This window comes from Vanacampus margaritifer, chromosome 17 (genome assembly GCF_051991255.1).
Source record: "Vanacampus margaritifer isolate UIUO_Vmar chromosome 17, RoL_Vmar_1.0, whole genome shotgun sequence".
Classification (NCBI taxonomy): domain Eukaryota; kingdom Metazoa; phylum Chordata; class Actinopteri; order Syngnathiformes; family Syngnathidae; genus Vanacampus; species Vanacampus margaritifer.
The window spans coordinates 11,215,241-11,230,792 of NC_135448.1; the positions used below are offsets into that span (position 1 = coordinate 11,215,241).

The window sequence follows — 15,552 nt, forward strand, 5'->3', positions numbered from 1 at the left end:
CCATCTATCTATGCCAGGGACGTATAGTGACAGGCATTGCTCTTACACTGGATGGCAGAAGATACAGACATAATCATAGCTTTGTTTTAAACTAAACAGGCCTGTCTGCTTTTTATGATATATTTGTTTGGTGGTGTGACGTGTGTGATTTGTCTAATGTAAAACTGCTGTAGATTGACATTAAAAAAAAAACATACACACATAATGTGCATTTTTTAAACCCCGCTTGGCCAATAAAAAAGATTCCAATTTGGATTCTGTTGGTTCGCTAACATCAATGTAAAAATGCAAGTTGCATCAGCCACTGACAACACCACAACCCCATCTATAAAGTTTACTGATTAATGTGACCCTATAATTGTTCAGTTCAGAGAACTTTGGATGTGTTTATGGTTTCGTGTGTGTGTGTATGTGTGGCTCCCAGAGAGAGGAGAATGTTCTTAAATCACTGAGGTTGGCTGATCAGGGCCGACTGGCGTGTTAATTGACCATTATAACGGCCTGCCATAAAGCGCTGGCTACCGACTTCAGCAAACTCCCTCGTGACATGCTGGGAGCACACACTTACTCTTTTTCTTCGCTCACGTCTTGTCCATAAATTAAAAATGGATATTGCGTAGTAGATGATAATATAAATCCTAAGCTAACAACACTGTGTCCGTTTAGAAAAGACACAGCTGTTTGACGGGTACTACCAATATGAAGTCAAATTATATCTCACACTTTTAAAAGTTATTTTGGAAAGAAATGCCTAATGATTGTTATGGACAGACAGAGTGGTAAAAGTAGATGTAATAAAGTGGTATTGTCTGCCCCACAGAACCAACCAGAGACTTCCTGGTTGCCGTCATTGGCTTGCAAGTGTGACCGCCTCCTCTAGTTAAGTGTTACTGTGCACTGGCACGCACTCATGCTGTAAAACATCCCCTATCTTGGCTCAGAACAGAACTCTGATTCACATCCACACAAGTAGGGGGGGGGTGGCTGCGCACACAACATGACATCATCACAACTTCCTGTTTGGGCTTGTTGCTGCGGCCGCGCTCATTTGCATACTCCACTCCATTGGAGGATGATGAGTCAGTAGGGCTGGGTCCCATTTCGCACTTGTACCACAACAAAATTCTACTCCTCCAGTCTGCCCTGGCCTGGCTGGGGCGCAGGAAAGCCTGACCAAAGATGGCAGACAAGACTGCCACGCTTAGCTCAATGGACACGTGAATGGACGCGTTCCATTTGTGCTCTTGAGGATTTGAAATGTTTGTAAACGAACAGTTCGTTGGATTGGGGAAACTAGTGAGTCATAAGAATATTAATGTAATTTGCAGCAAATCACTTCAAAGTTGTGATAATCATTATTAACATGTGGCATTAAAGACCTTCCAAACAAGTCGGAAATTATGAGATTTGAACCTGCAACCTGACAGTACAACAGTACAAGAAATGGAGCATGGGCTCCCTCAAGAGGTATGGATAAAGAATTGATGCCCAAGTACAGTTCAGTTGTATTTAACTCTAAAGTTTAATATATTTGTGTTTAATCTTGAATAACTATTTTAAAACATTTATTTAGGTTAAAAAAAAGGTGCAATATGCATTTTAATTGCAACAGTTTTAAGTACAGTTTCCACCCCTTTATTTTTAATGGTGATATTTGGAGGGCTAGTTACTTTTTTAGATGGTACTGAAGCTACTGTGTTTTTACATAAAACAGTAAATTACACTTTTATTATTGTTATTTCTCTTTAAAAAATATGAATTTTCATCATTTAGGTCTTTTTTTTATGAACTATTTTACACTACATCATACATTTTCATTGACCCATTCACATGTATTTGCAGATGAATCAGTGTCACCGTAGTTAGGGAGCGTATCTGAATTTTGACGCCTCCTTCGACACACGACGACCGCGGGACGTCCCATCGCGCTTTCCCCCCCCCCCCAGACAAGAACCCACCAGGCGGTTCATCTCGTCGCAAGTGAGCAGCCGGGTTCGAGCTCCAGTAGCTGAAGCGTCTCCCTTCACTTCCCTAACCGACCGGCCGGTGTGGAGCTAAGCCCCGCCCATCGCACTCCGCAATGATTTAGAAGTTCAGGAATCCCACGTGACGTCACACGGAATGATGTAATGCGTCTGTAAATAGAATGTATTGTAATCTCGCGCCAGTCCAACGTGGTTCCTCGCGCCGCTTGTCCCTCTTCACTTGAAGGTAAGCTTGCGGCCGTCTGCTTCCCATTCATAAAACTTACAAGCTGTCCTCGCAAGTTGGAAACTTGTTTTATGCTCTTTTCTTTTCTTTTCTTTTTCTTTTTTTAAACAGCGGTGCCAAGTTTGAGTGTCCCGGAGGAGCGCCTTTTCGCCGGTCGGTGGTCTATTTGGGGGGCGTGTGACAGCACAGCACCGTATCCAGCTTGTTTTTTTTTGTTTTACGGACTTTTTGGGGGGAAATACAATTATTTTACACTGGATGCTAACCCGGAGAGGACTTGATGCTCAGAAGAACCGAAAATCTTATTTTTGTTTTGAATGAACTGCAAATGCGATGTTGACATCCGGCAGCAACAGGAAGTTAGTATGAATCATCATCATCATCATCATCTTTATTATTATTATTATTATTATTATTATTATTATTATTATTATTATTATTATTATTATTATTATTATTACCACCATGGGATGTTTAATGGAAAAATTGCACATTTATTATATTAATTTATTATATTATGTTTGCATCTTGCTTCAAACAATATATTCTATAAAAATATTACTTAAAATTTACACTGTATGTATCATGTTATATTAAATATTGTACACACGTAATATTACAAATAATTACCTATTATTCTTATTGGTACTAAGTAATAATATAACATAAAAGTCATGGTTCATTAATATTTTTTTATTTGCATATATATATATATATATATATATATATATATATACATATATATAACAGTATCATAGTTATGTATAATTCAATTCTGCTTATCACAACTTTTATAATATAAAATACATAGTATATTATTATTATTATTATTATTGTTATTATTATTATCATCGTCATATATTGTGATGAGATATATGATATATATGGTATATATATATATTATATTTACGTTATATTATTACTAATAACACATGAAATATTATAGTAAAGCAACATTTTATTGAATTAAATTAATTTAAATAAAATAATGCATAAAATGTAATAGTATATTACTTTTATATGTATATATGATTCTCTTTAAGTTATTATTATAGCATGTGACAAATATGAAATATTAGCGTATTTATAAGGTATATTCTAATTATCAATGCTTATTCATATTACTATAACTTTAAAAATCTAACTATATAACACATACAATTATAGTTATCATAACTATTATTCAAGTCAATTAAAGAAAGCAGTTAAATTTCAGTTACTATCCCAAGGGATAATCTAGTGTAAAATGACAAGATGCTATTTGGTATGTTGTTGGAATTATGTATTTAAAAGGTGACGTCACCTTGCTGACAGAAGGTTTTGCTTGAAATGTGCTGACTGGGCTCATTTTTTAAGCACTGCTCAAAGAGGCAGAGTCATAACCTATCCATCTATCTATCTATCTATCTATCTATCTATCTATCTATCTATCTATCTATCTATCTATCTATCTATCTATCTATCTATCTATCTATCTATCTATCTATCTATCTATCTATCTATCTATCTATCTATCTATCTATCTATCTATCTATCTATCTATCTATCCTGTCTTTTTCCATTTTGACACTTGCATATGCTTGCTCACACGTGCATGTGCACACACACGTACGCGCCTATGAAGTCACCTCTACTTGCCAGGGGTTGGAAAATGGGGGCTGAAGCAGGTTCAAACCTGTCAGGAGTAGGCCGGTGCAGCCCTCCCCTTTGCTGCCACCTCCTGCCCTCATTCCTTCCCCTTCCATTCATTGTCGCCTCCTCCTCTTCTCTGCCTCTCTCTTTACCCCACTGCCCTTTCCAGTCCACTAATTCAATCACCTTTCAGTCACTCTACACTACATGGAGGTTTGTGCTACTGCCCTGATTATCAAATAGTCTCAAATGCAGTACAGTAAACCGGAGTTTCAGAACTTAAAAAAAAAAATACAGCATTTTGTATTTCTTCCATCGTTTGTGCACTGCAAGTGTATCTAAAAGTGACGTGGCTGTGTTAGTCCTGAGCTAACCCAAACTGTACCATTGGTGGCCCTGAGTGTAGCCTACTGTGGGAAATGCAGGCCCAGCAGCATTGATACCTCAAAAGTCATAATCACTTCACTGGCTTAATAGCTCGATGGAAGAGCTGATGGGGTCAAACCTGCGTTAGCGTGTCCCAAGCACTCTTATTTGTGCTGATATTTATATCCTACGATGACTTGATTTTGATGCAAGGCACGCCGAGCATGCGTCGTTTTCATCCCGTTACTTTACATGCACTGATGATTGGGTGATAAAATTGTATTCCCTAATGCATGATAAAAGTGCATGCTAGTAGAGTTGTAAAATATGTTTTTAAAATCAACAGATTATGCTGTGAGCTGAATCATAAAGATAACTACGTGTACAATACAATTTAAGATAGTGTTTGTTGCTGCAAAGGGATCTTTTTCTTCAAGATAATGTCGCGCCATCAATCTCATAACACCTCATTTCTCAGCGTAAAGACACGATAATCGGAAATGTAACACGCTATCTGAAGTTGAGGGATTTGTCTCTCGGAAATATAGGCCAGAAGATGCCTTCTGCATGACATCACCACACAGTAACTGCAAGATGAGTAAGATAGTCCCCTCGCATACAGTGTGATTAGCCTGCTGCTAAACTTGCTGCCCCCATTCTCTCTTTGTGTAGGCCTGCATATGACATGAATGACAAACAGGACAGGCCTTATGTGTGCGAGGCCCCTGGCTGCTCCCAGGTCAGTTTCGTATTTATTTATTTATTTATTTTTTACACTTGCTGTATGCACTTCATTAAACGCACTTGCACCAAATTAGAACGCATATCTCATGTAGATAAATATAACGTATTATATAAACAGTATGATGCAACACTGTTTTACATTACATTATTATTTTTTTAACTAAGGTAAGGTGCCTTGTATATGATCTCATTAAATTGTGCAAGTGAGCTTAATGTTGAAAAGCTAACAGAGGCCCTTTAAATGGTAGCAGATGTGTGCTACACCTGCTACTTCCCCAGTTATAATGGGGTGCGCAAACTTATGCAACCACATTATCTCAGTTCTTTATTAGTTGGACAAGTTATAGGTCTCAATAATGATGCAAAACGTTTTTTTTTTAATGTATCATAAAGCCTGCCATTTGAACAAGGGTGTGTAGACTTTTTTTTTTTTTTTTAATATCCACTTAATATATTTTATATTCATCCTGCAGCGCTTCCAGTTTGAGGAGCATCTAATCATTCACAGACACAAACATGAGATGACCCTCAGGTTCTCCTCCACCAAGACGGATATGACTTTTACCGGTGAGAGAACACGCACAAATAATATAAAAATATTCCCGCCTCACAAATCTTGCTTGTTTTCTCCTTTTTAGCCAGGTACTGCTTAAGACACATACAGTATAAAATCAGATAAGATCAGTACAGTCTCTATTCTTTTTTTTCCCAGCGTGCACGCTATCCTCCATCAGATCATAGCAAATGATGTCACCATCTGTAAAGAACACTTTAAATTAAAAACATTGGTCGGTTCGGGCGTCAGTTCCACCGAGATGATAAATCAGAAAAGAAAGCAGAATGTGTCATCGTTGCCATCCCATTGGTTAGACTAATGGTAATGTGACATGGCCGTAACCATAGAAACCATCTGTCTATCTGGGCACATACTGTATATCAACATTATTTCAAAGCTCTCCAGACTCGCCATATGTGTGTTCCTGTTCCTTTCAAGTATAATGCGCGAAATCTTTCCTCAATACAAAGAGCCAGCTGACCTTCGACCCCTTGCATGTTTCGACAACTCGGGGAGACAGACTGATGCTATCGTGAGAGAGAAAGAGAAGCGTTTGTTACACAGAGGTCCCTCGAAATTGCTGCATCAGACGTGATGTTTATCAATCTGCCTTTGCTTATTAGACAAAACCCACCATAGTGGAACGGCATGCTGCAATCATTAAATATTTCAGGACATTAGCTGTGACAATTGCTTTCGACAGGCACCCTGAAAGGGATTAGAGATACGGTTTTAAAAATTAGTGACATAATAGCACAAACCCTTTTTTTTTTTACATATCCCTTGGTGTTGTATATGTGACCCATCCAGACCAGACGCCGACTCCCACTCGGTTTTTGCAGAACTGTGAAGAAGTTGGTCTGTTCAAGGAGATAGAGGAGGAGTTTTTGCAGGAGCAGGAAGAAGAGGAGAGCAAACAGGTACTGTTTTGCTACACAGAAAAGAAATATTTTTTATGGAATTATTTACAATAATTAAATAAGTGAATGCAATATAAACATAATGAATAAATACATTTTAATTAACCAATTTTAGGCAATTTTTTTTTTTGCCTATCCTCTAAAAAAAAAAACTATTCGCTGTTTTTATGCTGAGCCCAGTGCCATTTGGTGGCCTCATGATGCCAAGGAAATAATGTGAAGGAAACAATTTTAATTGAGTTGAGGGGTTTAATTTTAAACACGGGTGTCAAACTCATTTTTGTCACAAGCCAAAGTTTAGTTTTCGTCAAAAGGGATGTTAATCATATAAAAAAATATATATATATTTTTTTTAAAAATCATACAGTTGACCCTTACATATTTGTGGTTTGGTATTTGCAAATTATTATTTTATTTTTTTGGAACTTATCCACCGGTATTTGCTGAAGCCTCCACTTTTTAATTGATCCATTGCTTATTTTTGAGTGTTTTCTTAGTTAAAAAAAAAATTCTTGAATTTTTTTTGACAGCAATTATTAGGGATCATCAATAATTTGCGGATTTTCATTATTCATGTTCTTTGATTGATATACATTTTTAACAACAATTTGATTTTGAAATTACAAGTCATGGAAAATAGTGACAACTAGGGTTATAAGTGATATGGTGATAAAAATGCTAAAGAAAATTTGCTATTTTGGTGCAGATTTTATTTGCTTTTGTGGGCCCCGTAAAATGACGTAGTGGGTCTGATCTTGCCCCTGGGCCTTGAGTTTGACACTAGTGATTCAGTCAAAAGTAGTTCTTTGTCACCATTTAGTGATGGGGAATTAGTTTCGGCGATTTCACTGTAATGCAACAAACATTACAGGGCTCTTGATAATGTCAACGTTCCGTCGACCCGATGAGAGAACAACAGGCCATATGTGGCCCGCAGGCCACACTTTCCCCACCCCTGGTGTGTGGCACTAGCACGGTTAAAATGACTATCAAGACCGTCTACCCACTTCAGAAAATGCATCCATCTGTTTTGTCGCTCTTCCCGCAGACGGAATCCCATAATGGGCCTTCTTGTATGAATCAGCCCCAGCTCAAAGCCCAGCTCCCGCACCCGCACCCACACCACCAGCCACCGCTGCACCATCCCCACGCCCATTCCCTGCAGCACCCCCACGGCCCAATGATTGGCCCGAGTTGCAGCCTGGCTGCCCAGCAAGCCGTATCCTCCTCCATGTCTGGATCAACCAACAGCCAAGCTCCATCCTCACTCACGCACTCAGGGTGAGTATAATTGGTATACACACCCAATCGGTTAATAACCATGCTCATCATTTTGCTCAAAAGTGAGAATATAAATAGTAGAAGTCAGGAGAAGAGCTACTTATTACTAAAAACATTACCCCCCATGCACCTAATGCTTGTGGAGATCCGGACGTGAGTAAGCAGCTTTCATTAATCTTACAGTTTATTATTACACAGTGCAACACACGGATTAGATTAATCCTGTAATAGTCCCAGGGCTGGAAAATCTGTACCATTACAGCAAAAACACTCCCAGGCCATAACATTTGGTACACCTGCGCAGACCTTCAATACAAAATAACCTTGAGTTTGATTGATATTCTCAGAGACGTGTGATTCTAGCATGGTGGAGTCACTGTAATATTTGGGTTACCTTAGCAATACGAGAGGGGGGAAATATTGGGGTAGAAACCCTCAAAGTCCAAAAATGGCCAATTTTTTTCCACAAATCAATACTATTGGTCTGTCCCCACATCATCTGTTATTTTTACGCATAATCAATAGAAAAAATAGCTAGAGAACAAATCTATTATCTCTCTTGACTAGAACTGTCTTGAAGTGTCATAAAGCTCCGCCTCTTCCTTCTCTCTCATCATATTGATTTAGTCATTTAAAATGATTATGGTTTGATGTTATGTCCAATCCAACAAAACTAAAGACTCCTCTGGCAAAAAAAAAAGATCTGTAGGCAACCATTTGATATAATATTCTGTACAGTAGACCGATGAGCATCCAGACAGCGTGTCCACCAGTGTTGTTAACTCAACCATGGATCGAGTGTCTGAATGTTTCCCCTGATGTTTGCCTTCGGTTTCCATAGCAACCAGGCCCTCTGGCCGTCCGCCCGAAGGCCCGGTAGAACTGTTGTGGTTACATCAAGAAATGCTGCTTTTGGAGCGTCTGCACTTTGCTGTAAAGCTAAACGGTCCACATGCCTCAGATTCAGTCATGACATCATCGGCGATGACCTCAGCACGGCCGTGGAGGCCCACGCTGTCATGCTGGCTGACGGCCAGGGTGGTTCGGTCAGCACATGGAACCGTCCCCTGCTGTGATTCCTCAGCTTTTCCTCCTTAGCTGTCTTTTCCCCCCGTACACAGTCCGCTTGCTCTCAATTGTCAGCTTTTACCAAGTACACTTATCAAGAACTAAAATTCCGAAGTTCAGTGAAGCCCTCAGACCAACCTGCAATAGGTTAAAATCTGTGACACAGAGAGCCCATTGAACATTTTTTTTATATAGCTTTAGCCTTCTCACATGCTTTAAACACACCTGAAATTTTGAAAAACACTTTTTGAAGTGTTAGGTCTGCTACAGAGTGCGTTCTAAAAACAACTAAAAAATAACCAAAATTGGGTCAGGAATGGACTGACCCAACTTTTTTAGCTATAAAACCCCAAAAGTTAGGTCAAATTAAATGAACAACCCAAAATGCAACCCAATTTTTGGGCTGTTTGTGGGTTATTTTACATTACATTGTTGTTTACATTTGACCCAATGTTTTGGGTTGATTAAATAATCCAATTGGATTTGGGTCCAATTAATTTTTTTAAAAAATGGGTCAAAAATGAACTGACAACTTTTTGAGTTAACAAAAAAAATTGAGTCAAATTAAATTAATAACCCACAAAACAACCCAATTTCTTGGGTTGTTTAGTGGGTTTTTCATTTGACTCAACTTTTTGGGTTAATTAAATAACCCAATTGGATTTGGGTCCAATTAAATTAATAACCCACAACCAAAACAATTTTTTGGACTGTTTGGTGGGTTATTCATTTGGCCCAACTTTTTGGACTGTTTTGTGGGTTATTCATTTGGCCCAATTTTTTGGACTGTTTTGTGGGTTATTCATTTGGCCCAATTTTTTGGACTGTTTGGTGGGTTATTCATTTGGCCCAATTTTTTGGACTGTTTTGCGGGTTATTCATTTGGCCCAATTTTTTTGGACTGTTTGGTGGGTTATTCATTTGGCCCAATTTTTTGGACTGTTTTGTGGGTTATTCATTTGGCCCAATTTTTTGGGTTAATTTCGTAACCCAATTGGATTGGATTGAGTTCTTTAACCCAAAAAGTTGGATCAAATTAAATGAAAAACCCCAACTAATAACCCCAAAAGCAACCAAATTTTTTAGGTTGACCCAACTTTTTTTAGTTAAATGTCCAAAAAGTTGGATTGGTCCCTTTTTTACTCAGCTGCATTTAGCGTGTGAGTTCTTTTGTCAACTCTGACTGTAAGTACAGCACATGTCATCTATTTATCTGTACTTATTTTATCTCAGCTCCGTCTGCCATTACAACCTGGATATAAATGTCAATTTGCACCTCTGTCTCTAAGCCGCATTAGTGAAACTTTATCCCCGGCATAAAGCGTCCCCCCTCATTCGCCCTCTCTCCGGTTGACAACAGGCCTGTTCCTGGACCCCCCTCCTCCCTCCTCCACATACGCAACAGACACCGTCAACCGCTGCCAGCCTCGCTGCCTGGCACCCTGCCCGACCCCGCCATGCAAGGGGCATCTGCTCAGCACATGTCCGTAAGTACAGGCGACTGGCTCCGCGCTCCGTCTGCGACCTATACACAAGCGTCTTTATTCCCATCCGAATGATTCATAAGACGCAGTTACATTGGTCAAAGTGGCCGAGATGCCCTTGTTGTTGTAATATTCATAGCGGTCAGAAAAAATTCACTTCTGTTTTGAGGATGAATAAATCAGAAGTGTCACACAAACAGATGGCTGTGACCTTGCGGGGAGGAGCTTTTTATTCTCGAGGAGAGAGAAAAAAAAGTTGATTTTTGCGTCATTTATTTATTCTTCAGATGGAGAAGCAGATGTCTTGTATAATGGGTATACCAGGCCCCATAAACAACCCGTCCTGTTCTTCGCCTCAGGTACTGAACAGTCGGCTATAAAGGAAATATTTTCTTCCTGTGTATGCAGATCACTCCCTCCTACTCTGCTAAGAACATCAGGCCCTATAAAAGTCCATCGCTGTTGGAGCAAAAAAAGAATGCAATCCAAAGAATTGCACATTCTTTTTCAGTTCCCTTATAGCTGCAGTATGTTGCAACCTGTCTGTCTCACATAAAAAGAGAAGCATGTTGATTTTGAATTATACGTCAAGGTGGTAACAAAGGTTAAAGATTAAATCAGAAATCACTATAATAAGTACTTACAGGAATGATAAAAACCTGCCAGAAAATATTTTGATTTTGCAGTTATTCCTTCCAGCATGCCAGCTCTGATTTTAGTTTATTATGTTTATCGAAAGTCAGAAATGAACCACATACTCTGTCTGACTAATGACAGCTGCAAGGGAAAAGTAAAACCACAACGTCTTTTCAAGATTTCTCCTTTTTTTGTTCATTTTAAAGGATAGATTCATCTTATTCCATTTCCAAAATGAATGCATACAAAAAGTCTACAATGGATGTAAAAAGTCTACACCCCCCTATGAAAAGCCAGGTTTGTGTGATACAAAAAAAGTGAGACTTCCTCACACGTCACACACATGCTTATGATTTAAAGTGATTCCTGGGGTCATATTTGGCTCAATATCATGTCATTGATATAATATAACCTTTCAAAAATTCTAAAACAGTAAACTTGTTGCAGGGTTGAGCTAGCTAAGTGATTCTTGCAAAGTGAAGGTCCACCATGTGATCATTAAGCGCTAACATTAGCCAAAAATGTCCAACCTGTCAGCGAGCATAGATATTTTCCTGTTTGCATGTACATTATTATTATTATTATTTTACAAAGTATGGGAGCTTGAAAAACACAACATCTAAGTTCAGTTAAGTTTTAATATGAATTTCAGTGAAACAATTTTTCAGGTGAAATGGGGAAGTCTCAAAGGCACCTTGAGGTGAAACTGACACAGCTACTTGTCATTTAACATAGGACATTTTTTCCAACTGAAAGTGTCTACAAATGTCTCTATCGCACAGTAAAAGTTCAAGTACTTCATGTACACTTTTGTCTTCATTCCCTGATACCCCCAGTCAGAAATATCATGGCGTATGTCATCCACGCCAAGGAGATCCATGATGTAATCACAGGGGCCCACTGTCAGAGTGTTTCTATGTAGTAAACAGAGCTGAAATACTCGTGCCCCGTCCTGTTCCCTCCGTGCGTACGCGTATGTGTGTGTGTGTGTGTGTCTGGTAAAGCTGGCACAGACAGCTGAGTGATCTCATCCTTGGCAGCCATTAAATGTGCTCCCTTTTTCCCCCCTGTCTCTGGATGGTTGAAGTGGAAGGGGGTGGGGGGGGGAGTCAGCTTGCCTCTCTTAAAGAAATATTGTGTAACTTGGAGCAGATAGCAATATTGCCATGGAGGGGAAGGGGGGTGGGGGTGGGGGGTGATGTCATGCTGCAAACATGATCCCTCCCCGTTCCCTCCCGCTCTCTCTCTCTCTGGAGCTCTCTTGCACTCATTCTCTTCTTTGTCAAGTACAAGAGAAAGGTGAAATGAGGTTTAAATGAGCCGGAACAGTCCATTCGGTCAAATATGCAGGAGTGAAAGCGTGAATGAAGCTTTTATTAAAAGAAATATGAGGTCTGAAGGTGTTTGGTTGGGTCAGAGCTTATCTGCTGTTTCTAATTCAGTTGGGGGCGACTTAGAGGGGCGGAACGCACGCTTCCAGCTACCATGACAGGGGTGGAAAGTGGTTTTAAATAATGACGTTATGAAGTTATTCACACTTCAACCAAGGCCACAGGAATTCACATACATTTGTTTTAAACTGTTACAATAGAGAATTGTTTGATTTTCATTCAAGGAGGAATCTTGTTGGTTTTAATGATGTCATGGGATGACAAGGGTAGCTGAGGGCAAATCATTACTCATTCCTTCCTTGAATCTACTGTAAAATACTTTTCAATCAATGATCCTCAAATTGTCTCAGATTATTTACTAACTAGAACTGTACACAAAGGTAATGTTATATATGTACGCTACATTACTCCAGCTACATTACCAGTATTGTAAAATTTCAGCATTGACCTAAAATGTAATACAGTATACGTAACCTTGACAGGTGAATTCAATTTGACCTCTTCAAACTTTTGAATACACGCCTGACTGTTCATAACGTTTCGAAAGTATAATGAGGAAGGCGTGACCTATATGGATTTTTTTTTTTTTATAAAGCTGATGCTGATTCTGTTATTTGGCATAATTTGAATAAATAATAATATACAATGAGTTAAAAAAAAAAGTATAGAGAAAAAAAACATAGGGAAAAAATTGGCCGATTTTTAAAAATAGTTTATATTTATTTATTATAATAAACTTTCCAAGTAAGGGGCGGTAATTAATCATGCGTTTAAAAAAAAAAATAGTGGTGTTAAAGGAACTTTAAATTAACTCAAAATAAACACACTCATTTCGACACCCCTAACATATTTATATATTTATTTACACATAATTATATGTATTATTATATTTCTATTGACATAGTTAATATCAGCTAATTAAATAAGCTAGCCAATTAATCGGTATCATGTAAATATTGTACAGTATATTACACTACATAATTAAGGTCATTTACATTACAAGTCTTATGCTTTCGTTTAGAAGTCCAAGCAGATGATGGGGCATCACTACCAACACCCGGTAATGGCCCCCGTAACCAATCCTACGAGTGCAATGATGGAGATAATGTCACAGCGCCACCAGGCTCCTCCACTACAACACCATCATCACCCCCATCACCATCCTCATCATCCTCAGCTTACTGCTCCCCCCCTCAGTTACCAACATCGATGCCATCCAACCCATCCACAGCACCTTGGAAGCCCCCACAGCCACCCTCACCCGTCAAGGAACACACCAGCTCACCAATCACCCCCCGCCAACCTCCCCCAAGGCTCACCTCCTGCACCCCCATTGTCTGTACCTGCACAGGTATGACGCCTCTTCATCACCAACCTGCTTCCTGAAGTCATCTCTCAGGATTTGAACGTCAACGTATGCGTCCGCAGGTATCGCCGGTTCCGCAGCAAATGCACCCCTGCCAATCGCCGCACTCCCAGCATGCACTGCAGGTAGGCGGAAGCTGCAGCCGGCGGAGGAGGACGTCCGAGCAGGACCCCGACGAGCGCAGGCAAAAGTTCCTGGAACGCAATCGAGCGGCTGCCACCCGCTGCAGACAAAAGAGGAAATTGTGGGTGTCGTCACTTGAGAAGAAGGCTGAGGAGCTGACTCACAACAACCTTCAGCTGCAGGTTGGATTAGCTGCTTTCTAGCGAGCGCACACGTTTTGTTTACACGTTTAGAGATTTGTTTTACTCTTACCCAGAATGAGGTGACGTCATTGAGGTCGGAGGTTGGTCAGCTGAAGCAGATTCTGCTCACCCACAAGGACTGTCCTGTCACAACCCGACAGAGAGAAGCACAGGGATACAATAGTGAGTAATTATATCGCTATTAATCTTGCCACCAGATGATGGAGGTTAGTTTCTAGTTTAGTCACTTCTGCCACCCGAAAATACCCTAGAGCAGGGGCGGAGCTACATGGTGGCCATGGCCACTCCAATCTTAGAATCCGTGATTTTTCTTCATGATTATGATTATTATTGATTATTATTATTAATGTTATCAAATTTATTATTATTGTTTTTATATTATTATTATTGTATTTATTTATTTATTTATTTATTTACTTACTTATTTATTATAAAATCACACTGGCCACCCCAATGAAAATTTCCTGGCTACGCTCCTGCCCAAGTGGCTATTTTTTATAAACATTTTGAAAAGGTCTATACAATTGTGGGTAAAAACAAACACAGCGGATCTAAAAAGTCTACACACCCCTTTTGAAATGCCAGATGTTGTAATCTATTTGCATTCATCTGCAACGAAAAGCATTTTGTTGAACCGTTTGACATGCACCACACAGGAGTACGGACAAGAGTACGCAGGACAGCCAGCCAAGGATCAAGTGACTTTGATTGACAGCTGTCTCTGTGTCCAGCTGCAGGGGTGAGCCCGGGAGGAAGCCCCACCCCTGTAGATTCTGCGTGTCATCGGCAGGCCATCCAACACAACAGCATCACCACGTCCTCGCTGAAAGGCAGCACGCAGCACGAGCCCAAGCCTGGACGCTAGAGATCGGACTGGACTGTTTTTTTGTTTAGTTTTTTTCAGTGTTAATATCATTACCATTTCAAATGGTGCATAAAATGCCTTCTATAAAAGCTTTTAAAATGGTTGCAGCATTGAGTTTGTTGGCCGCTAACTTAGGGACGCTCATTTCATTTGGCCTTGCTCTTGTATCTTGCACTAATTTTGAAATATAAATACTATAAGCTCCTATTTTTAACAGAGCATATGCAAATGTGCACCTTTTGCCTTTTCCTCAAAACGGGGGCAGCTTCAACAACAACAAAAAAAAAGACTATATTTTTCTACAATTAATAATAAGAACATCTTTTTAGACAAGTGTCATTGCATCATAACTTCAAATCAATAGGTTTTGTTGAAAGCCATTTAATGATGCAATATTTCTTTCCAGGCACTTTTTAAATACCATTTTTTCTAAAGCTGCGCCTCCTGATTGAATTCCTGTTCGCATAATTTAATTTGCACTTGAGTTTCTCTTTTTGTACTGTAAAGATGGTGACTGTACATCTATAATATTAATAATAATAAAAATCTTATTCTGATTTGTTCTGTCATTGTTGAGCATTTGTATTACGTTTGATTCAGTATTTAAGAGTCAAGAGTGCCCTCTAGTGATTGCTTTGGTATTGCTCTTCAACAACAGGGTTAGTGAGGTGGCCTGTGAGAAATTATGCTAAATTAAGTATTCTCA

General features: G+C 39.3%; 1 protein-coding gene across 3 annotated transcripts; it reads left to right on the top strand.

The window, feature by feature from the left end:
* Positions 1 to 2,095: 2,095 nt before the first annotated feature.
* On the top strand, positions 2,096 to 15,403 carry LOC144037424 (cyclic AMP-responsive element-binding protein 5-like). Of its 3 annotated transcripts, none has more exons than XM_077548915.1 (12): positions 2,096 to 2,211; positions 2,323 to 2,570; positions 4,882 to 4,948; positions 5,427 to 5,520; positions 6,320 to 6,429; positions 7,478 to 7,710; positions 10,139 to 10,265; positions 10,550 to 10,621; positions 13,311 to 13,640; positions 13,718 to 13,960; positions 14,035 to 14,143; positions 14,638 to 15,403. In XM_077548915.1, the coding sequence occupies exons 2-12, from the start codon at positions 2,545 to 2,547 to the stop codon at positions 14,691 to 14,693; spliced, it is 1,467 nt and encodes a 488-aa protein (XP_077405041.1). In that variant the 5' UTR covers positions 2,096 to 2,211; positions 2,323 to 2,544; the 3' UTR covers positions 14,694 to 15,403. The 3 variants fall into 3 exon arrangements, with proteins under 3 accessions (XP_077405041.1, XP_077405039.1, XP_077405040.1); XM_077548913.1 differs by having other exon boundaries at positions 14,713 to 15,403; XM_077548914.1 differs by lacking the exon at positions 10,550 to 10,621 and having other exon boundaries at positions 14,713 to 15,403.
* The last annotated feature ends 149 nt before the right edge of the window (positions 15,404 to 15,552 follow it).

Coding starts and splice junctions, on each gene's coding strand:
- LOC144037424 (XM_077548913.1), top strand. CDS start 2,545: ATGTTGACATCCGGCAGCAACAGGAA. Junction 7,711..10,138: donor TCCTCACTCACGCACTCAGG/GTGAGTATAATT, acceptor GGTTGACAACAG/GCCTGTTCCTGGACCCCCCT. Junction 14,144..14,712: donor AGAAGCACAGGGATACAATA/GTGAGTAATTAT, acceptor CTCTGTGTCCAG/CTGCAGGGGTGAGCCCGGGA.